At 38.9% G+C, this 25392-nt stretch overlaps 1 protein-coding gene across 1 annotated transcript in view; it reads right to left on the reverse strand.

Annotated features, from left to right (window-relative positions):
- The window catches only part of TENM1 (teneurin transmembrane protein 1), a 556826-nt gene extending 533159 nt beyond the window's left edge, over positions 1–23667 (reverse strand). The window contains exon 1 of the mRNA XM_032592148.1: positions 23394–23667. Within this exon, the coding sequence (XP_032448039.1) occupies positions 23394–23610 (217 nt within the window). The 5' untranslated portion in view covers positions 23611–23667. The remainder of the gene's footprint in view (positions 1–23393) is intronic.
- Between the last annotated feature and the right edge of the window lie 1725 nt (positions 23668–25392).

The following is a 25392-nucleotide window of genomic DNA, read 5'->3' on the forward strand; positions in this document are numbered from 1 at the left end:
TCCTCCTGCCAATGTCAAATGTTGGTGTGCACCATGTTCTTGCCCCTTACGTTCTTATTACTGTGTTCTACTCACCATACGTGCTCTTCTTACGTGAACATATCCAATATCATGTATCAGTTTTGTATCAACAACTCCAAAATCCATTTTCTAGCACCATTATCCAAGTTTATATATCTAACTTCATACTAGGTATTTCTACATTGACAAGCTAAGCTCGTGCAAAGTCATGTCCAAAAGAGAGTATTTTTTTCTCTAAAATTCCACATTTCTAGCTTCCCTACCTTGATTGCTAACACCCCTCTTCACTGACTTACCAAAGATGGAAACCTTCACTCCTTTCTCTCTTTCATCAGCCACATCAAGTCAGCCACTAAATCCTGTTCTAATTTCTCTCATGTAGGTCTCCTTTTCCTTATGCAAACATTCAATGCCCCGGTTAAGCCCTTCATCGTCTCTTTTTCTTGATTACCGCAATGACTTCCTAACTGGTAACTTTTGATGTGTCTTTTACGCTTCCAATGTATCCACCACACTGCCAACAGAAATCACAAAAATTACGAAATCCTCCCCAATGTAAAGGGATGTACTTAAAAATCACCAGAGTCCATCTTGAAGATAGTATTACCCCCCCCCCCCACACACACACACACTGGGCTTGCTATGAACAGTTCAAAATGTCCCTTATTTTGATAAGGTACATTAACTAAGTAAATTATAAGTCTATTAATATCAACAGGAAGTCTCTAAATATTGGTAATAGCATTGAACAGAGAGGTGTAAAAACAGTGGGGAAAAAGATGGCAATGTAATTTAGAGGAGAATTAAATTCTTACCTGACTTCTTGTTACAACTTAGATATTGCTGGAGTTCAGTCACTTCTTTTGAGTCATATCTACATGCAGATCAAGTCCTACATTATATGATTAGCATATATTGGAAGTCATTTCTGTAGTCTTGTACCTCAACACAGGCATCATAAAGAAATATCACCAGTTTTATTATTTTTATTTCAAATAGATGTCAGTCTTGTCATTTTCTAAGGTCTGTTCTTCAAATGAAGAATTATAAAGAAGAATCTCAGAAATGAGTATTTCAGTTTTAGGAGACTAAGAAGGATCAGACAGGCCAGTGCCAAAAAAGAAATCATCACACAGAGATATTGTTGATTATCTTAGCAAATCTCTCTTTCCATTTTACTTTTCTTCTTTGGTTCAAAGAGTCTCTCCAGAGGCAGAAGGGAGGGCTGCACATTTCAAATTATTTTTAGGACTTTGATTAACTGTGCCACAAGACCCCAGGTGACTATTAATATACTAGTAAAGGCAGTTAAAAGAAGACCTAAGGTCATTCAGTGAGTGAATGAAGCAAAATTGAAAGCCTAAGTCTTGACCCAGTGATGTGATCTTTCTAGTAGACAATATAGTAGAGGCAATCCAAAAGAGGGCAAATGGGAATAAGGGACACTATCTGCACAAAAGGTTGGAAGACAAGGCTTCTCAGCATGGAATTCAGTATTAAAATAAAAGAACTTACCAAGTGAACTTTCAATGCATCCATTCTATCTCAATAAAGCGCCATCCTGTTCTAACACAGCCCATGATTATAAGGCTATAGATGTACTGTACAGAAAATCCTGTGCCTTGAAATATAAAGGCTCAGTAAGACAAAAGCCAAAATAAAAAAAGCTCCCAGTTATGCTTCCAAACATCAGCCTTACAAAGGGATGCTGTGGTATTTAATTTGTGTCTGTGACCAAAAGGAAATTCTTTGAATAGTAAACGCTCCATAAATACTTGTCCAATTGAATTATCTAATTGGCTACTGTCAATTTTTAAATGTTTAAGGAGCATTTGGGATTATACATTGATTAGCTACAAGTACTTCTCATCCAAAGAAAACCAAAAGCTCCTACCATAGCTTACCAGGATTTTTGCAAGAGGAGACAAACATTCATAAGACTGCTGTTAATTATGTTTCCACTTCTCATGAATTGTTTACTTTTATTATTTACCTATGTCTTGAATGGTATTGAAGCAAGCCATGTAAGTCCCTTTGTCAACTGCCAGAAGTATAATTCTCCACAATTAATCAGTAAAAAGAGAATTAAGCGTTGCTTCTTTAGAATTAGGAAAAACCTGCTGCTGATAAATTGAATGCATTAAGAAATTAACATACCAGTAAATGATTGATCATTACAATTATCTAAATTTGCATTTCTAGAATTCTACTGAAAGAACTCAAAATCACTCTTCTAAGATATTTTTAGCCATACTCTCCAACTGAATAAAGTATACAAGAGATGTGCTACTTGTTATTACAATTAAAAGTTTAAGCGTTTTTTAAAAATGCTCACAACTGGACTTTAAAATAAGTTAATACAGTGTATTAAAGCACAAGTTTCATACAAGGTTTTACCAGCTAATTTTTTTATCTGCCCTGATGTCCAAAAGAACAATTCTCCAGTATGTCATAAATCACGAACTATTCTAAGTCACCCAACTACTAGGCATCTCGAGTCAAAAAACTGGAGGAGAGAAGACAATTTAAAAAAAATCACTTGGCAGCTGCAAGCATCTCTATACAAGTAGCCCACGAAAATATTCCTGAGGAACAAATAACATAGAATAATTCCACCCAAGAAACGCCATTCTTGGAGCTGAAAGCAATCACTTCTGTTTGATGATAATAGTAAGTATTGATAACAATAACTAATATGCATTGAGAACTAATATGCACCAGGCACTATTCTAGTGGGTTTGCATTAATTCGACAAACATTTATCAGATGCCTCATATGTTCCAGGCACTGTTCTCAGTACGGACATTCAGCAGAGAACAAAATGGACAAAACTCCCTGCTCTCATAGAATCTCATTTTCAGGGGGAAGACAGGAAATAAATGAGTAAAATTAAAAAAATAGTAATACGTATAAATGAATGTACACTATAGCATAGTAACTATACATAATACATATAGTAAGTATACATAAATACATAAAGTATAAATAAAAATAAGCAAGATAGTATATTAGATGGTGATGTGTAGGATGACCATAATGTCTCTGTTGTCTCAGACAATCCTGGTTTATATCTGTGGTCCTAGTATGATTATTCCCAGTGTACCCTTTCATGCTCAAAAATGTCTCCGTTTGCACAATAAATCTTGTAGCCACCTAAGTGATAAGTACTATGGAGAAAAAAAAGCAAAAAAAAAAGTGTGTGGGGAGGAGGATTGTAATTTTCAGTAGCTCACTGAGAAGGTGACACTTGAGTAAGGGCCTGCATCAGGTGAGAGAGAAGGACATTCCAGGCAGAGAGAATAGCAACTGCAAAGGTCCTGGGATAGAAGTATGTCTTACTGAGAAACATAGAGGCCAAAGTGGTTTTAGCAAGACAAATGAAGGAGTCTCAAGTAGGAGATAAGCTCACAAATATAAACGAAGACCACATTGTGTAGACTTCTATATTCTGAGTGAGATGGGGAGCCACTGTAGGTTCTGACTGGGGGGTGCACATGATCTGCTTTCGGTTTGAAAAGTATCGTTCTAGGGGCATCTGGGTGACTCAGTTGGTTAGGTGTCTGACTCTTGGCTCAGGTCTCGATCCTAGGGTCATGAATTTGAGCCCTGCATTGGGCTCCACACTGGGTATGGAGCTTACTTTAAAAAAAAGTATCATTCTAGCTACTGTACTGAGAATAAACAGTAGAGGTGCAAGGGCAGAAGAAGGGGGATAGGTTAGAAGACTACTGCAACAATCAATATGAGAAATGATCATGGCCTGGACCAGGGTGGTAGCAGAGGAAGTAGGAAGAATTAGTGAGATTCTGAATATATTTTGAAGGTAGAGAATGACAAGGTTTGTTGATTAAATGGATGAGGTGAGGGATCACACCAAGGTTTTTGATAAGAAGACATGGAAAGAAGAGTTGCCATCATTTGAAATGGAGAAGATAAAAGGAGGAGCAAGTTTTGGAGGGGGGAATTACGAGTTTGGTTTTGAGAATTTTCTCAATCATGTTTCCTTAAAAAGCAGAACCTGAAACAAGGGACTGTGTACAGAGAGGGAATTTGGGGAAGTGACCAGGAAAAGTGAAATAGAGAAGTAAGGGAAGTCAATCCAAGGGTGAGTTTTGGAGCTGGTCACAGCTATGGGCAACTGAAGCTCAATCTTTTTCTTTTTTTAATGTTTTTATTTATTTTTGAGGGGCAGAGACAGAGCACAAGTGGAGGAGGGGCGGAGAGAGAGGGAGACACGGAATCCGAAGCAGGCTCCAGGCTCAGAGCTGTCAGCACAGAGCCCGATGCGGGGCTCGAACCTGTGAACCACGAGATCATGACCTGCACCAAAGTTGGATGCTTAACTGACTGAGCCACCCAGCCTCCCCTGCTTTTTTTTTTTTTCAATATATGAAGTTTATTGTCAAATTGATTTCCATACAACACCCAGTGCTCATCCCAAAAGTCCCCTGCTTTTTTAAATGTTTTTATTTAACTGAAGCTCAATCTTACCAGGGACCCTCTGAGGAACTTGTAAAATGCCTGGAAGATGGCTTGAACTCAGAAGTGGGAGGCATTCATGATTGGCTTTCTCTTATGGGTCAAGGGTTGTCCAGGGTGTATTAACCCTTTCACACTTCCAGGTTTGTACCTGCTTCAGAATGGTTGGGTGGGCTGCTACAGACTTTCCACACAAAAGTGACAGGAAAAGAAGGAAATGAGAGCTATCTAGTACAACTGAGAAGAGGTAGTGGATACGTGCACCCAGCTGGTGTGCACACAGCTGGTAGCTGCAGCAGCAGCTGGAATAAAAAGGTGGGATGAGAGAATGCGAGGTGGAGAGCAAGAGGTGTTCGGTACAGATGTGTGAAATTTGAGACACTTATAAGCCATCCAAATGGAGATGGAAATTAGCTGGATATATGAATCTGAGTTTTAGGGGAGACGTCTAAACTGGAGTTGAGTTTTTTTGGCATCTAAATGGTGTTAACAACAGAAGACAAGATGATATGACCAAGCCAGGAAGTGTGTCAAAGGGAAGAGAAGAGGTTCTTGGGATCTCCAATGTTTCATGGTTGGGAAAGTGAGGAGAATCATAGGATGACTAGGAAGGAATGGTCCAGGGCACAGGAGGAGACTGAGAAGAGTATGATATCCTTCACAATGAAGTGAACAAGAAGGAGTAATCAATGATGTCCAATGCTGCTGAAAAGTCAAGATGAGAACTAAGAACCGACCGCTGAATTTTGCAACATGGAGCCCTTGATGATCTTGACAAGGGCATTTGCTGAGAATGTCAAGGAATCTAAGGCTTAGACATGAGAAAAACTGTTAGTTTCAATGTTGGATTTCCTGTAGATATTAGCAGATAATGAAATGAAGAAGACCATGATGCGATAGTCACACACTGGAAAATGCCTGTCAGTAAACCGACAGAAGTTTGATAGTCCATTTTAATTAAGTAGAAGGAAAGAGAAAACAAAAGTCAGATGGTATGAATTTCAGAACAAGAAAAGCTGTTACACTGAAGGCCTTGGAATAAACTGGTTATGAAGGAGTGAATCACCTCTGGTTCAGTTAATGCAGGTAGTTAGTGCATAATGTCAGAAAGAACAATGTCAAGATTTTGATCTTCATCCTAGATAGCTATCCTGATCAAAAAAACAAAAACACAAACAAAAACAAAAAAAAATATGCTGTCCCACGTCCAAGGCATGCACTTTAGATTTGCACAGTCATCTCGCAAATGTTATTGGCCTGATGCCTGATGCTAATCACAGTGGATTCCTGACATTAAAGTGCAGAAAGCTCAGGGTATTTCCCTATATCTAGGAAAACCATACAGATATTTCTATGGTAGATAAGGAGCATCATCTTCCATTATAGACACATTTGAACATCAACTATTATATCTGACGAATGACATTTTATATATACAGTATATCAATCAAGAGCAATACCTTTAGTGTCTAGCACACATATGTTCAAGTCTCAACTGGGCCACTTACTAGATGTGTCATCTTGGAAAAGTTAAACCTTCTTCTGTAAGTCTCAATGTTATCACCTGTAAACTGGGGATTATAAATGTATCTAAATGTCATAGGTTGTTTTAAAGGTTAGATGAGATCATGCTTAGCACAGTGTCTGACACCTAATAAATATTAGCTCTTATTATTCTTGCAAATGGGAAAGCGTGAGGATTTTTTTTTTTTTTTTGCTGAAATATAATTGTTTACAAGGTCCCACCCTGCTGTCCTTGTTAGTCTAGAAGCATTTTTCTATAACAGCTTTCTACTTTATTTTAAACTTAGGAACTCACCAGAGACTGATTTTTGTTTTGTCTCAGCTGTTCAGGAGTCACCTATGAAGTTAAGCCTCTTATGTGGATTAAGTCAATGGCAATATTGATTTGGGCTCTTTATGAGCTACCAGTTCTAGTTATCATAACCTTTCAAGGAAGAAAAAAAAATCCCTACAAGATTAGAAACTCTCCCATTCTCACTCAGAGTAGACTAAATTGCAAAATAATCCTGTGGATGCTTAGTTAGGAAGGCCATCAGGATAATAAAACTAAAGAGCAATATTTCCATTTATTCAAACTACAACATCAATCGCATGGATCTCCTGTAGTCTACCAATGAAGGAAAGTGAACAGATGAATTTGTTCAATTTTTTTAACAGTTCTTAAGCATTCACAACATAACAGATGCATTGGCACGTACAGAATTTTGAATAAAAATGGGTATGCATGACAGTAAGTGAAATGAGATTGGATCATAAGACTTATCAAATGGGTTTGTCAATAGAAGGTGATGAAGAATTCGACAGCATAAGACTCATTTGCTGTTGAAGGGTCACTAAAACCCCATCCTCAAGGTCAATGCCATCAGCAAGTACTGGAGGGAGCACATGTTCTAATGCTAACCTACTTTGGGTAGAGTCTTCAGAGACCTACATTGTAACAAAAGCCACTCTGCTTTTGGCAGGTTAGGGCAGATTAAGATTCTTCTAATCCAATTGGTTAATGTGCATGACAACATTACTGAAGAAAATGGATGTCAGGAATTTGGTTTTCAAGATTTAAAATTTTTATTATCTGGCATTAATCATATCATTTTTAGCAGAGACATTCTGGAGAAGAATTAAACTGAAAACCATTCTTTGGTGCTTCACAGCAGTTTAACTGAAGGTCTTACAACTACAGGCACTATGGCGGGGTAAAAAGTTTGTTAATAAGCCTGTTTCCACTATTGCTCCTCTACAAAGTTGCTACAGAGCAGGTACACGGGAACTCAGAATCTTCAATGAAATCAGACTAGCTAGTGTGGACATAGCATGCTCCCTTATTCCCATGCACAAAATTTCACTTCATTCATTTTCATGTTATTTCCAGTGACACAATTTCCTAGATCCTAAGAATGGGCAAAAAATCACTCTCTGAAAATAGCTGTAAATGGCATTCTGTGAGTTGAAGGCACTATGAAAGGATGTGACAATTGGGAATAATATTTGTGTCCTGGCATTTTTCAGAATGATTTATGTCTACAATCTTGGTTGATCCTCTGTACCATGGTAAGGCAAAATTAGCTTCACTTTACATAAGAGGAAACAAAACCTGGTAAAAGTTATCTTATTAAAAGAAAAAAAATATTGTGCTAGCACTTACTATGTGGCAAAACTTGTAAGAGCAAAAAAGACAGTCCCTGCCCTAAAGAAATTTACAGTTTAGAGGCACCTGTGTGGCTCAGTAGGTTAAGCATCCGACTCTTGATTTTGGCTCAGGTCATGATCTCATGGTTCGGGAGTTTGAGCCCCATATTGGGCTCCACGCTGAAGGTGCGGAGCCTGCTTGGGATTCTCTCTCACTCCTCTCTCTCTGTCCCTCCCCCACTCGTGTGCTGTCTCTCTATATATATCTCTTTCAAAATAAATTAATAAACTTAAAAGAAAGAAGTCTACAGTTTAGTTGGAGAAACAAACAAGGAAACAACTGACTGTTGTCAATTACAATTAAGGGCAACTGGTGCTATGGTAGGAGTACGTGCAGACTGCTGGAGGGGCACATAGGATGGGCATCTAGTCAAGATTGCACAGAATCACGTTAGGCTCTCTAGAGCAGGCAGTGTGTAGATGGAAGCTGAAAGGCTGAGAAGGATCTAGCGAGCTGAAGAGAAGGGAAAAGCAGGTTTGTCACAATGCTTTGGCTGCAAATGAAAGCTGGTACAAAGGAACCCACGGTTATACCAACATTTGGAATCAACCGGTAGAAGTTTATCAGGTCCAAAAACATGAAATAGAAATGAAGGACCATACCTTGTAAGATTAGTAAAGTCACATGGCTGGATGGCATACACCATAAAGGAGGCTTTTTGTTTTACTGAGGTTTGTTAGGATTTAACATAAGGGTAAGGAGTTTTTAGTGCTGCAATGGGGACTGAGGTCTGTGGTGTGTGGGAGAGCCAAGAGTAGCTCCAAGAGAATGGCTGACAGAGAAACAGTGGCCTCAGCGGAAAGTCATGTTTGAGGCAGGATTGAAGGTGTGAGGAACCAGCTGAGAGGGCTGCTGGGGAAGGGGTGCCCAAGAGTTCATTCATGCAATTCATTCTTTCTTCCAGAAGATATTTACTAAGCACTTACTGTGTGACAACACTGCTGGGCTATTAAGTAAAAGAGCAAATTGAACTTCAATTGCTGTTAGAGTAGTATTCTTTCTATTATAACACCTTGAATAATTCATCAACAAATACAAAGTTACTCAACATTTTTTTTGAGAGAGAGAAAGAGAGAAAGTGAGTGTGAGTGAGCAGGTGTGCATGTGCATGGGAGGGACACAGAGAGAGACAGAGAGAGACAGAGAGAGAATCTTAAGCAGACCACGCCCAGTGCAGAGCCAGACTCTGGGCTCAATCTCTCAACAGTGAGATCATGACCTGAGATGAAATCAAAAGTCAGATGCTTAACGAACTGAGCTACCCAAGCAGGCGCCCCAAAGATACTCAACTTTTTTTTAAAGGTTTATTTATTTTTGAGAGAGAGAGAGAGAGAGAGCACGCACATGGGCAGGGGAGGGGCAGAGAGAGACACAGAATCTGAAGGAGGCTCCTAGCTCTGAACTGTCAGCACAGAGCCCAATGCAGGGCTCGAACTCACAAGCCATGAGGTCATGACCTGAGCCGAAGTCAAAGGCTTAATGGACTGAGCCATCCAAGTGCCTCACTCAACTTTTTAATTCAATATAAATATTTGTTAAATGTGTGGCCCACTATGTGCAAAATACTGCACTATGTGAATGTGCCCAGTTATTGGCTAATGGTGTCTGGTTATACTCATGATCTCCAAAGACAGGACAAGGGGAAAGGGACTTAAAGTGCTACCTATGGAATTCTGGTAAAATACACTTAGCAGTAAACACTGTCAAACATCAGAAAAGGGTAGAAATTTCTTGATGCTTTCAAATTCAGTGATTCATAAATACTTATTGGATGCTTCCTCTGGAAAACATTGATTGTGGAGTTGAACTCTGGTAAGACTTACAAGTATATAGAAGGAAAAATTAGCATAGCTGCTAATGTAGCGAGGGAAAAACCAACACACCATACTCTCACCCAAGCTTGGTGATAGGTCTGGAATAGAGTCAGATTTGATGTAATAATTTATAGAGGGGTAGGTTTAGTGTGGTCCGGCCTAGAGGCATGTTCTCTGAAGGTCCTTGGCAGCCTTGTGATTCAATTTTAAGTGCTTTGAACTTTGGTTTCAAACCTTAGTAAATAAACACTGCTTAATTGTGTTCCTTTACAGCTTGTATTTTTTTAAGCATTATTTTAGTAAAAGTTCAAGTGTTTTATGAAGAGAATGATTTATGAGAGTCGGTTTAGTTTGTTGAAAAGGTAACTTTCTGATGGCACTCCTTGCTGAATCTGGACATCACGTAAGATTACAAATCCCAGGAGGACAGCTCTTCGTAATGTTCTTATGAAGGCAGAATTCTAATGACATAGACTCCAAACTTTATATTAAAATGTAAATTTCAATCCCATGATACATAGATACATGCCAGTAAGAGTTGCAAATATACCTTTTTGCAAATATACATTTTAGATCGTCTTGTTACTGCAATATAACCACAATTAACAAAAATCTAAATAATAGGGAGCCTCATTTAATTAAAGTATCTTCCTTTCCACTCACCACTGGCAGTTGGCACTGATAAGAATGAGACAAATATCAATGATACAAAACCATCCCCAAGCTTTCGGCCTCCTTATTTCTACATTGAGGCCCCTACTCAATAGCCGCTGCATCGATAGTGGAATTAAAGCGGAAGTACCTGAAGAATAATACCCTCCTGCATACATAGGAAGTTTTAAACCAATTCCGCAAACAAAGGCATGGAAAAAAAGGGGGACTCACACACTTTAGAAAGCTTTTCGTCAATGAATTTTGGGCTAACTGTTGTTAGCTGCAGAAGGTTTGGAACTTACACTTCAATTTCATAACCATTTTATCTAAGCTTGTTTCTTATGATATGGCAAGGGCTACAAACAGTTCAGGCAAAACCTCATACACTAAAACTCTCAAATACTTTTCCCTGAAAAGTAAACAAGCTATACACCAATCAAGGCAGCCAATATTCAAAGTTGGGCCTCTTACAAACTTAACTTACCAGAAGAGAATGTCAAGTGCTATACATTTAATAAACTCATTTGTTGGGGTGCCTGGGTGGCTCAGTCAGTTAAGCATCTGACTTCAGCTCAGGTCATGATCTCACAGTTCGTAAGTTCAAGCCCCACATTGGGCTCTCTGCTGTCAGTGCAGAGCCTGCTTCAGATCCTCTGTCCCCTCCCCTGCTCTCTCTCTCTCTCTCTCTCTCTCTCTCTCTCTCAAAAATAAATAAACACTAAAATAATAAAATAAGTCCATTTGTTTAAAAAATATTCATTGAGCACCTATTATGTGCTAAATACTGTTCCAGGCTCTGAAGTTAATTCCAAAAGCATGGCAGCAGAAAGGAGGCACAGCCAGACCGACCGTATTTTTAAGTCAGGTTGATTAGATAAGTTCCATGGTCCATAGACCAGATACACTGGCCCTGCCAATCATCGTGCAGACTGGAAAGAACATGCTGACCAATGGCCCCGGCTGTGTGTTACAGTTAGGATGCTTCAGAAATCAGCTTGATTGCTATCTATGCAAGAGGTAGTCTGAGGGAAACAACTGAGAGACACGTAGCTTGCCAGCCACTAGCACTTGCTGAGCATACATGGGGCTTCGAGCTTTTGGGGTGAGAAGCTACAGGAGAAGCAGGAGGCATAAGTGTCCGCGTATGAATTTCAGATGCTGCTCCATATACACAAGTATGTCTTGCTTAAGAAAATGCAATTAACAGAAAAAACAGAGCAGTTCCATTAAAAACTGATCCACCTCTTTGTTTCTTTAAATTATATGTAATTATTTATGTACGTTATATATATAAATATAAAATGATAAAATATAAGTTATATATTATATACAAAGGATGGTGATCACAAAGTATATGACATAAATATGTATATGCATTAGACATATGATAAAATTCTGCATTTCTTGTGATTCTCATTTTTCAAAACCACAGATTACTTTTTTTTTCAATTAGTGAAGGTGATTTCTGGACCATATTTATTGATTAATTTAAGACACATTAGCATTTAGCCAGGTTGTATGTCAATGTGATAATTTCTTTAAAAGTGTTCTTGAAACTCTGGACTTGAACCATTAATGAGGAGACATAATTGGACTTTACTAGTAAAGCCTTGTAAATGTCTCAGCTGAAGCTAGAGAAATGAATCTTAACTCAAACCTTTAAATTCTATGAAAGGTTTGGGCGTGTCCTTATTAATTTTTTCTTGCCTTTGAGCTCATTCCTAACTGCTTTCTTACATGACATAAAAGACACAAAGGGTCATTTGCTCAAACAGTTAAAGACTCAAGAGTCATAAAATTAACTACTTCATGCGTTCCAGGAATGACTGGCACCAAAATAGCACTGCATATGGTTCGGTTTATACTGACAGGACAGCAGAATCCTCAGCTTTTCACATAAAGGCTCCAAATGAGAATATTTCCAAGGTTTCAGGGGATTCAAGATTTATCTTCTGTCACCTCTAGACCCTTTCGGAATTATAATGAGAAGAAAAGTGCTGAAAATAAATAGAACTTATTTGTATATGGAGCTAGTTCTGCATCACAGATGACCAAAAAACCAGAATAACAGTTTTCTGACAGGACGATTTCCTGACAGGACATGCTGGCATACCTCGGCCTCATGCCTTTGCAGATATTTAAAACTGCTTTTGACTGTTCACGTGAATAAAAAGCTACATCTTGAAATGCCAATTCTGAATCTTGCTCAACTCTCTGGAATAAAGGAGAATCAGCATGTAACACGAACACAGTCTCAGTCAACTCAATGAACTGAAACCCTTCGAGATGCCTCAGTTTCCCTGTTATCTACTGAACCAAACCCACGCCCCATCACTTCACTTTTTAGGTTTAGCAACTGCCGCCTTCTGTACTTCACCAACCTCCCCTTTTCCTCAGTCTTCAATAGGCTCTAGGCTTCAGCCACCTCACCTCTTGTGTCTGTCATTCAAATTATCTGACTAACCCTTGTCTGGCCTTTGTGTTAACCACATAATAAATGGGCCGGCAAGAGTTTAAAGGAAAAGAACAAAGCTTCCCCCACCGCCCCAGTGGCCACAATCCCAGGGCTATACATCCCCTTTGATCCCGCCCCTTAGCCAAAGCAATTCACACAGAGGAACCAAATTATGTACCTGAAAGAGGACAGTTGCTTTGTGTCCCAGGGCATAATCATCTCTGTGACACCTCTCCAGGGAGCCAGTCCTTTGCTTCTGAAATTATGTAGATCCCAAAGGAAAGTACACAATTCCACAGAGTAAAGCGTTGTTTAAGAAGAGAACACCAGAATCATTCTCCATACTGGAGTGTAGGTTTTAATATAGATGTAAGAAAAAGCACTGGAGGGTTAAACATAGTATTAACCAAACTGGGCTCAGGGACAGACAGCAGAAATGGAATGAATGTGCAGAGGCAACAGATATTTTCAGACTGAGAGCAAAAGGCCACGTCGTCTCAGAAGCAGCAAGGCAAAAGAATTGAGAACCTGAGCTGCCTATTCCCAGATAAAGAATGTTCATCAGCAAGAGAGAGATGGTCAAAGGTAAAACCGCACTTGTGTAATATATGTGCTAAATACTATGTGCTAAATAATATGTGCTAGGAAATAGTAGTAACTGTGTACTATTTCATAAAATTAGTTTAAAAATCTATATAGAGAATTCTTTCCATCAAATTTAGCCCTACTGGGTGAACACTACCATTTGATAATGAACTGGTACTTAGGAAGTGGCAAATTGTAATTAACTATGGCTACCTATACTCAGAGCTAACTGATACAGAGGAAACGGAGAGTTTTACAGAAATGATGACGTTCAGAAGGGTCCTAGCAGGTGCCACCTCTACACTCAGCACTGTAAACATGCTTCCTCCGTTTTTCTACCTATGAGGCTCCCTTCTCCAAAATCGTGTTTCTAACTTACCCGTACAATATATATATTTTTGTGCACATCAGCATAATTTAAAAGTATCATTTGTGTGCAGGGGTGTGTTGTATAAATATCAATATAAGGAAAGATTGCCTCCCCTGTTAGAAACAAAAGCCAGACCATCTGTGGATTTAGCACTGGGTAGAAACCTTCCTAGTTAATGATGACAGTAGTAAATCAAGGTGACATGATGCCAAGGGAAGGTGAAATTCAGGGGCTGAGTTTACTACTTGGCTGGCTCGCACCCCCAACAGCTTCTCCTTGTAGCTTCTTTTAGTGCTAAATCTTGGAAGATTTAAGTTGCATTAACTAAGTGGAGATGAAATTCCCTTAGCAGAGAATCTTCACCAGTGATCTATGGATGCAGAAGGACTTCAAGGGCTTTCTGAGCCCCTTGAAATGTATGGCAGATATTGTATATATGTGCATTTTTTTCTGAACAGAAGATTCAGAGCTTTGATCAGATTCTTAAAGCATTTAGTAGTGTCTCCTCCTGTACCCCTTGCTGTGAAAATCCATTACTCTGAGCACTGGGAGACACTAAAGGATATTCAGAAGAATGGTATGATCTGATTTGTGTTTTAGAAAGATCACTGGTGGGGTGCCTGGGTGGCTCCGTCGGTTAAGCGTCCGACTTCCGCTCAGGTCATGATCTCACGGTCTGTGAGTTCGAGCCCCACATCGGCTCTGTGCTGAGAGCTCAGAGCCTGGAGCCTGCTTCGGATTCTGTGTCTCCCTCTCTCTCTGACCCTCCCCCATTCATTCTCTGTCTCTGTCTCAAAAATATATAAACGTTAAAAAAAATTTTAAAAAGAAAGATCACTGGTAACAATATAGAGGATAGTCTGGCATTCCCTTTTCATTAGAAGAAGAAATTTTAATGCATCAAGTATATGTCCTATCTCCCTTAAATCTGTCACAGAGCGGCACCCCCAAAATATAGAATTTCCAACTTTAGTTTGGCACTCAGTACTGTTTGGAAACCATTTTTCTCAACAAGAATGAATATTCATAGCACAGGGTGGGCATCATCGACTAGAGCCACAGCTAACAGTGCAGGGGAAAGAACATAGGCTTTAGTCTGAAAATCATGGATTTGTGTCTTCGATCTATTTAACTCAAACTGTGTAACTATAAATTAAGGGTCATGATGATTATCTCTACATCAAAGAGTTATGATACGGACTGAATAAAAACTATATATGGGCCCACTCAGCAGTACTTGACACACAGTGGTCAATAATATTTATCGTCGTTAGTATCCTCACGTTTCTACTCTCACCCCTACCTTCCCTGAGCTCCAGATATATATGTATGACTCCATATCCGTCAAAAACCTCTCATTACTCATGTGAAACTCCTGACTCGATCCACACTTTTAGCAGATAACCTTGTCTCCATCCAAGAAAATTGAGATCATTAAGACATGAACTTCAACTCTTGCCACTCCATTTCAGAACTTACTTCCTGTCTCAGAGGAGGCACTGAACCCTTTCAAAACCTTTCCCTCCACCTGAGATCCTAAAACATTCTCCAACAGAGCCTTATTCCAATTACTACATTCAATTGCATTCACTCCTCAAATCCTTATGATTTGGGATCTTTCTCCAAATTACTGAAATTGTTTACTCTAAGGAAGTAAATCCCCGGCTTGGATGCACATTGGAAGCTCCCGAGAAATTTTTGTAAATGTCTGGGTCTCATCTGTGGAAATTCTGGTTTAATTGGTCTAAGGAACAATCTTAGCACTGGGATTTGTAAAACTCCCCAGGTAATTTTTATGCCAGTCAAGGTGGAAAATCTCTGGTCTAAAGTCAGCAATGACCTTCTAAACTGCCTGTTTTACTGCCTTTTGTCAATTTTCATTCTACTTGTTGATTTTGAAGTGTTTGACAATATTTGTCACGTCTTCTGCTGGAAAGTCCCCTCCCTTGGCTTGTTTGATATCCCTTCCTTCTGATTCTTCTCTGACATCTCAAGACCATCTTTTTTTTGTCTCTGCCCACTATTTTAAACACAATTGTCTCTCAGGGTATCATATCTGGCTCTCTTTATTTCTAATTGTACGTATTCTCACTGGCTTCTCTTCTACTCCCACTGCTTCAGGAACCATCTATTTATATATGACTCCAAACACACCAACCCCCCCGCCCCGCCACACACACACACAGAGTGACATCATTTCCTCAAACTCCAGATCTGAATTTTGAGCTGTCTATCTCTGATAGTAATTACGACAGTGGGCTCTAACATTAGACTGTCGGGGTTCCAAACCCATTCCTATTACTTACTACCTCTGCAATATTAGGCAAGTTACTTAGCATCTCTGTGCCTTGCTTTACTCATCTGCAAACAGGGATAATAATGATCCCAACCTCATAGCATTATTAGAACGACTGAGAAATGTAATCCATCTAAAGTTCCTTACTCAGTGCCTGGTACTTAATAAATGTTAGATTTTTCTCTTATGAACATTGTCACCATTCCCCAAGCTAAGTATGTGGTTCTAGCTTCTAGACTCCCATAGTACTTTACATATATCACTATTATAACATCAATCACATTGTATTTGTGTTCCCAATGTACTATGAATTCTTTGAGGGCAAAACCTGCTTCTTATTCATCTATATTATCTTTAGAGTTTAACACAAAACTTGGCACAGATAAGCAGGCCACAGATAGGAAGTAAGTTTCATCTCAATGTTTCATCTCAAATAGGCTCATCTCAATTGCAGTTAACGACTGATGGACAATGCTTGCATGGAATGTTCTGTTAATGGGAATGTGAGGTTGCAGTTGGGTTCAACAAGAAAGAACGCCATGACTTGATCAGGGATGTCCGCCATGGGTCAGGTTACAGGGAGTATGGTTAGAGGATATCATGGACATCCTACCAGTTTTAGATACTATAGAAATGAATGTTTATTGAATAACTTTTCATGAACCAAGGGTACTGACTAAAAGATATTAACCAATTGGAGTTACTGCAAAACAACTTAGTTTTCTCTTATACTCTAAGCTCTTTCTGGGCACCCATTATATATAGCAACTTGTGACCACGAGAAGCACAACATGCTCACAGCACTAAATTCATTACAGGTGATCAAATGCTGTTAAAATTTTCATTTTATAGGCCTTGCTACATTATATCTGCCATCTGTGATCTTTACCAAGTAAATACAGATCCTGAGATTAAAAGTTCTTTTGAGATTTTCATAGGAACTGTTATCCCAAATTTTTAGATATTAAGCAAACAATAGTCTATATTACCGCTAAGTGTTTGAAATAAGAATTGAGAAATGCACTTCTCAAATATGGGCTTCTATCTACTCCTTGAATCCACAGGGGGCGATGGTGCTTGCACAGCTTCTGTGGGACGAAGTGGCATATTAGCTGAGGGGGGGGAGGGGCAAATAAGAGTCACTTGTGTCTATTTACTTCAAGATGAACTTCATCCATCTAACAAAGTACCTGGAACATAGCTGACACTGAATGAATGTTTGATGTATAAATGAGTAAATGAAAAAAGCGGATTGATGGACAGATAGAAGGATGGGTGGATGGATGGATGCATGGATGACATAAGCTTTCCTTCCCTGTAATCTCAGTAAATACAAATCAGCAGTTTAAAAATTTTTCCACCAGATGGCGATAATGTGAGATTTAAGCTTAGGTTGTAATACAGAAAGAAGAAAACAACCAACCAACCAAACAAAAAAACCACATTAGGAGAAAGAGAAGCCACAAAAGAGCAGGTTAAGGAGGGAGAAATAAAATGTTTGTGCCAGCTGTAGTATCTCAAGAGTCTGTGATCTTGTGGGATTTGTAATAGGTCCTCACCATACCTCTGTTTCGTGCATGGGTGACTTCATATTCAGAATTACTTAGCAGTAAAATGGCTATATTCAAAACTAATCTTATCTATTATAAAAATTACAGGGAAATTCTCATAACTAAAATTATTATCCTATGTTTATACACTCATATATTTATATTTTCATTACTCTTATACTAACTTTTTAGTTAATTGATGCCTCCCTTGGAAGGGAGGCTACTTAGGAGAAACTGTTAGCCTCTATGCCTCCAGGAAATCTACTCCTGCTATTAGACTTGCCAAAAATCATATGAAATAAGTTTGCCTAAGGCTTATTCATCCCGTTAGTAAAGAATTGTGAATAATATTAGATTAGTGTCCACCCCTTAATTTGAAAGCTTTTGGAAGATACAAAAATCAGTTTTAGAATCCCATTCTCTGTATGTACCTGGGGGAGAGGATGCTGCTTTCTTGGCAAATAAAAATAAGAATATGAAGATACTTTCAGATGGACTCAAGTATTTCCTTGGGGAATAGTAATATTTCCCCCAAACAAGCCCTGAATTGGGTGGCACAATAACTTCCCTAAAAAGTGAAACAACAAACAGACTCAGGAATGTTTCATTACAAATTATATAGCACATCATATGTCCTTTTCTAAAGATAATCAGAATGGAGAGGCTTTTTAAACCTCTTGTAAACCCTTGGTCACCGAAACAAAAAGAGGCTGGCAAGGTGGCTGGGGAAGGAAATGAAGGGAAATTAACATTTACTGAGCTCCTAAACATTTTCACACTTATGATCCCAGTTAATCCGTATCACCACACCTCATGAGGTAGGTATGGGAGAAGGTAACATAGTGAGTGATGGGAACTTCAGAGCCAAAGACTGTTTTCCAGTCCTAACTCTCACCACTTCTTAGCTGCAGAAACTGACCAGTTATTTTTTCTCTAAGCCTCAGTTACCTTCTCTGTAAAGTGGAAATAACATTTCATACTTCAGATGAGGAGCAAATGTAAAGCACCTGAAGAGTCCTGGAACAGAGTAGGTACTATTAAAGGTTTATCATTATTATTATTATTATTACTATTATTATTATTACTTTTATTTTAATCACTGTGATTATTGTGGTGTTGATGATGATGATGATGATGAATTCAATTTTGCAGATGAGAAACAGGTTCAGAGAGCTGAAGTAACTTGCTTAACGCTACACAGCTAGTAAACCTGAAAAGCATCTAGGAGAGTGTGTGCCACAGTGGCAGGTGCCCAATTGTATTTGCTTTCTTCCTTCTTGATTTAAAACTCAACACTTTTCGAGGGCACCTGGGTGGCTCAGTCAGGTAAGCATCTGAATTTGGCTTGGGTCATGATCTCAAGGCTTGTGGGTTCGAGCCCTGCATTGGACTCTCTGCTCTCAGCACCGAGCCCACTTTGGATCCTCTGTCTCCCTCCCTCTCTGCCCCTACCCCGCTTGCTCTCTCTCTCTCTCTCTCTCTCTCTCAAAAATAAACATTTTTACAAAACTCAACACTTTTTTGAGAATTTTATTCCTTAAAAATAATGAGTCAGGCTCGACTCAGCTAGGTTAATGCAAAATGCTACTACCAGTCACATAAATTCATGCAAATTAACATTTTCTTTTACTCATCTACCGATGCAATACATGGAATAAGACAACAAAGTAGATACCAGAACTCACAAAAAAGATAACAACTGGGTCCACAGTTTTGCCTAATGTGGAGTAGTTCATTTCTCCCCCAAAGAGGTATGTATTTTCTTCCCTCCCAGGTGTCTCCATAGTGGGTCAGTGGCAGATAAGATCCCAAGTTTCCAGACCTTCACCTCCTGGAGCTTTATACTTGAGTTTATAGAAGTCAGCACACCAAAGGACAGTGCTAGCTAAAAATGTAAATAAGTTGACAATGTGTTTATGTAAGTTCACAGATGATAGATTCCAGTTTTCGTCCTTGGCCTTTCTCTAGTCTCACTCCACATGTTCTCCCTGGGTAATATCATCCATCCCCAGGCATCTCCTACTGTAAGATACCAATGGATGCAAATATACATATATCAACAGTCCAGATCTTTCCTGAACTCTAGACATGCAGTTCCAACTGCCTGATAGCAAAATCCACCTGGATGCCACCCAAGCATCTTAAACTTAACATGTGTCAAAAGAAACTCATTCTCTTCCCTTCCAAACCCACCTCTCCTCCTGTTTTCCTTCTCTTGGTAAATGGATCATCATCCTCCCAGTTTCCCAAACTAGAAATCCAGGCATCCTTGACTCTTATCTCTTTCCACCTCAGCAAGTAATCACTTACCAACTCCTATCAATTCCTCCACACTGATATCTCTGGACTCTGTTTCTTTACCTCTTCCGATACAGCCAAAGTTTATACCTTCATTGCCATTCTTAGCCTGCCATTCAGTAGCTTTATAGATTGTCTGCCTGCATCCAATTTTTCCCAACTGCAATCAATCTCCTACACTGCTGCTTACACATCTACAATTCTCCTCTACACTTCCCATCCTAGAAATTATATTCCTCATGAAATTCTCCATCACTTAAAAGCTGTGGTTTTTTTATGCATGAGGGGAAAAAAAAGGAACTCCAAAATTGGGCATGCAATACTTTTTGTGATCTGGCTCCAATGTACCTTACTCTTAGCCATACTGAAGTTTTCACCATCCCAGGCCTTTTCACAGCTTTATGCTTTTGCACCTGCTAATCTACCCTCTTGGAATGCCCTTTTCCAAGTCAGAATTTGTTCAAATTTTAAGACCTAGATCAAATATCACCTTTCTATGGACCCTGATACCCTGTGTATTTCCATACCACTTTATCTATAAAAGTACTTACTGCATTTAATTGCAATGATCCGTTTGATCTCTCTCTTCTCTACCACATTATGCATTTTCTACAAGCAGAAACCATGGTGGTTAACTCCATCCCTAGCACTGCCTCAAGGGCTGACACGTAACAAGTGCTAAGTAAAAGCTTATTGAGTACAGGTTATTGAAAAAAGTTAGGATGGCATCATAGAAGACCAATTTCCATATTCCCCAAATTCATTTTGATCACAAAGCACAGAGACAAAATCTGAGGCTGGCTAGGCTCTTTATACTGACTCAGTACAAAACTGCTCATATTTTTAGAACAAACTGTCACTAGAAGTGCATTCTTATTTCAACTCACAACATGTTAGTCAAGCACTCCACACTTCAATCCCACAGCCCACAACTCACAATTTTAAGTTCATATTCTATAAACACAACCTTAAAGAAAAAAAATTTAATGGGAACTACACGTTTCTTAAAGCATGAAAGACCCCAAAAAAAGTTAGGCAGAAAAGTAAAATTGTTTTATAACAAATTTACAGTCGTCATTAGCAGACCAAATAGGAAAGATTAAAATGAATTATTTGAAAAGACAGATACAAAACTTTTACCAGTTATGGTAACAGCTAAAAAATGTGTAATATCGTTAATACCATAAACATTTAAGGCATGTTTAAATGCTAGTATGAATATATAAAATCTTTGGCTCAGTTTAAAATTTCTGTAATGTAAGATTCTAATACTAATTAGAATACAGTAATTTTCATTTCTACTGACTGCATTTTACATGGCCTGGGATGATGCCTGAGAATCTGCACTTCTAACATGTTCATGGGTGATGCCGCTGCTGCTCGTCTAGGCTCCATGCTTTGACAACCACTGATCTAGAGAACCAAAATTTTTTTTTGTCATCTCATCAATGACCTACTCTTTTAAAAAAAATAAGGAACCTGTGCCAATGTCAATATTTAAAAAGCAGTTTTCAACGCATGATAAGTTACTTACATTTTGGTTGATGCCAACTTATTCCTTAAGTAAAAAATTACAGAGCACATAATATATGCAAAGCACCATAGAAAAATAGAGACCAGTAAAAAACTCATGATCCTCATCTTCACTGACTATACAGTCTAGGAATGTACATACAAAAGTAATAAAAGTCAGCAATCGGTACAAAGGGGATGACAGTGCAACCAGGCTCTGTGGCAAAGACGCTGGAAGGCTCGGCCTTGAAGATAGTTGAGTAATTAAGTTACAGGAGGTAGCGGAGAAGGGCATTGCAAGGGAAAGATAACAACAAGGCAAAAGGACTGAACAGGGATGAGGTGGGATCCAAGGAGATCATTTAGGCAACAAAAAAACAGTCTAGATAAGACAAAATGAGAGCAGTGATAATGATAATAGAAAGAGGAAGATGGATTTGAGACATGTAGAAGTTAAATCTGCTGGAAGAGGCAACAGATTAGGTAGGATTAGGTATGGAAAGTGTATGTGGATAGCTGGAGAGAATGGAAGCATCGCTAACAAATGCTGTGATGGAAAGAAAAGGAGCGGGATTGAGAATGTTAAGATGGCTGTGTCAGTCGCTTTAGATACATTGATTTAGAGCTGCCAGTGGGAGTGTCCATTCATTTGAAAATGTTAAGCAGGTAACTGAAAATGTAGGGCTTGAGTTTGGGAAAAATGATAGAGCTGAAGATAAATATTTGGAAGACACCCAACTAGATGTGATCTGTGAGGCTCTCTGAGTAAAAGATTTCAAAGTGAGGAAGCAGTGGTCCTCAAACTTGAGTCTGCATCAGAATCCCCAGGAGGGCTTCTTAAACCACAGATTGCTGGGTCCCACACTCAGGGTTTCTGAATCCTAAATCTAGGGTGGAATGTGAGAATTTGCATTGCTAACAAGTCCTGTGGGAGGTGCTGCTGTTGTTGCTTCAGGGTCCCTCGGTTTAGAGCCAGGGATCTAGATAGTCAAACCTATTTTTTTCATTTCAACATTGATGTATTCTTTTAAGAAAATACTAACCTGTGCTAACATCAGTGTCTTTTCTTCTGTGTAGTTAAAAGAGTATCTAATATTGTTTCGCTGTCAATTTAAAAGAAATAAGGAAACTATTTCTATCTATCTGTTTTCTATTTATTAAAAAGTGTCTTGTTGGGGCGCCTGGGTGGCTCAGTCAGTTGAGCATCTGACTTCAGTTCAGGTCATGATCTCCCAGAACGTGAGTTTGAGCCCCGCATCAGGCTCACTGCAGTCAGCACAGAAGCTGTCAGCACAGAGCTTGCCTGGATCCTCTGACCCACTCTCTCTCTCTGCTCCTCTCCCTGCTTGCTCTCTCTCTCTCTCTCTCTCTCAAATATAAACATTTTTTAAAAACCAGTCTTGTCAATCCGTAATTAAGAAACCAAGGCTGTCCAAAGGATCTGTTCCACATTATGGCAATGGTCAGAAGGGAAGTTCTTACTTTCCCTTAGGGCTATGTTGCACAAAGTTTTGCATTCTGACGACAAATTTTCCGGAACTTTGTTTGGTGGTCTCCGATAAAGCTCTTTTAGAAGCCAAATATTTATGGGGAGACTGGGTGGCTCAGTCGGTTAAGATAACAACTTCAGCTCAGGTCATGATGTCACAGTTTGTGAGTTCAAGCCCTGCATTGAGCTCTGCGTTGAGCTCTGCGTGGGGCTCTGTGCTGACAGCTCAGATTAGGGGTCTCCCTCTCTCTCTGCTCCTCCCCTGCTCGCACTCTGTCTCCCTCTGTCTCCCAAAATGAATAAATGTTTAAAAAAAAAAAAAAGAAGCAATGGCTTGAAAAGCACTTAGTTGTTTACTTTTCATCTTACTATAAATTATTTATCCTTCAGTCTGTAAATGGCTATTTGTAGGATTAGACAAATTTTGAATGCCCTGATAAGAGGATTGTTGCATCTAAATTCATGCATAATCCGTAAAAAGCACATGTAACCTACAACCTCAGCCAGACTGGCATATGAACAAATTCACTAAGCATATGTAAGCAGTGTGCATTATTAACCAGTTAACATCAGCAAATTTGTTTTTGAAAACATAAGTTTACACACACAAGCATTCCCTAGTGAGAAATATTAGTTCTAAAAATCCAGTAAAAACATACCTTGAGTAGATTTCTCTACTTCCTTCCTCTTCCTACTCTGGCTATTGTAATTCATCCTCAGCTCTTGGTTATACTCATGCAGAGTTTCCCTGGAGTTGTAGGACTGCCTTGGTTTCCTTCCATCTTCACTTTCATCAGAAGAACTGGTATAAGCTAGATCCATTTCGTGCTTGACTTTTGAGAGAGGCTGGTAGGGTTTGCAGTCCGTTTGCTCCATGTCTGATTAAGCAAACTCAATTTCATGAAAAGAAGGAAGAACAACTTCTTTCAAGTAAGCAGTCCTGAAAAAGAAGGAAAAACACAAGCCTTCTTAGATTTGTCCTTTGGAGAGGAAATGCATCTGGCAGATTCACAATTGGTTCTGATAATACTATCAAAGGAGTGAAGCAAAAGACAAACTAGATGACAAGAAGCTAGCCTGAGGCAATAATAACACTGTGTTACATGCGCACATTGGCAAGCACTTAGGATTAAACCGGAGGTTGCGGTATCAGAAAATACTCGAGGTGGAAGAGAGACAGCCTTCAAAAATATTTGTATTGGAATGCAGATAAAGGACAATGTCTTCTAAGGTGTGTGCGTGTTTTAAATGTTAATTCAGTGGTTAGATTAAAAAATATTCTGAGATCCGAAAGTGGCTAGGAGTACAAATACTAACCCAGCATATCCCACATTTGAAATGAAAACTGGAAAAAAAAAAATAAAGACAAAAAAAAAAAACCAACCCGCAATCTCACCTCTGGTTTAAAACTGCATTTAAGAAAGGGGTTTTGAAGAAGAGAAGAATTCTGAGTGAGAGGCTCATGAAATTAAGTGTCCTTGAGGGGGACTGAGCTCTTTGTGTCCATATTGTGGCTTTTGAGCCTCAGGCTTGCAGAGAATTTTTAATGAGTTAGGTGGCGGTAAATTTTTGTTCTTCATAGTACCGAGAGGATGTAAACAACACTTCTGGTGAGTATACCGGTATAGGAACAGCAAGCTCTAAATCGGGTTTAGAAATAGAAATTTTAAAACTTCATGATAAATCACTGAAAGAACCCCCCTTCCCCCACAGAATGCTGAGCTACAAGTCACTAAGGCTCTTAGGGCAAGTAGAGGCATTATCTGTCTTACTTAGCGCAGAGAGGTTTGAGAACATCAAATGCCATCTGAGATGTCAAAGTCCTCTGAAAATTTTAAAGCCCTGTAAAAATGTACTCATCTTCATCTCTTACATTATTTTATCATTATTTTCATCAAACGCTGCAACTTTGCAACTTGGTGGGGTTTTTTTGTGTGTGTGCAATGTTAAAAAACCTACTTCAAACACAAATAACTTTATGATTTCATTTGCAGTAAAATGGACTCCTTTATTTTTCTTAAGCTCTTCACCATATGCATTTTCAAGGAAATCTACAAACATCTAGATAGTGGTTCCTAAATCATGTGCGGTATCTCGCTTTTTGCAATTCCTATTATATGTATAGCAAATGCACAGAATACAGAAATCGCTCAATAAAATGTATGGATTGACTATCATGCATTCAACGGTACCTAATGTTTTGTAGTATGAACAAAGTTTCATGAATCAAAGTGCTATTTCCCTAATCAAACGTTAAGGATCTTGAAGGCAGAATTGGAGTCTTATGCTTCCCTGCATCCCCTATACCACTTAGCACTACTCTAGGCACACACAAAGTAGAAACTATTTAACTCCTAACCTACAAATTCCATAAATGGTCTATAGAGATGGCTATTTTGGTCTGAATTAATATCAGAAATGAAGATAGTTGGAGAGAAAGCAAATCAAGTATTGTAAGTAAATATCTATTGATAATCAACAATAGTCTAATCTCATGCCATCTCATGAGACATACTGCCTATATACTCCCCAACTTAGAGCTCCAGCACAATCTCTCCCCTGAGCCACAGACTTGAATATCCAGCTGGCCACCCAATATCTCTACCTGGATATCTAAAAGGCATCTCGAACTTAGTATGTTCAAATCTGAGCTCGTGA

This window comes from Lynx canadensis, chromosome X (assembly GCF_007474595.2).
Source record: "Lynx canadensis isolate LIC74 chromosome X, mLynCan4.pri.v2, whole genome shotgun sequence".
Lineage (NCBI taxonomy): Eukaryota > Metazoa > Chordata > Mammalia > Carnivora > Felidae > Lynx > Lynx canadensis.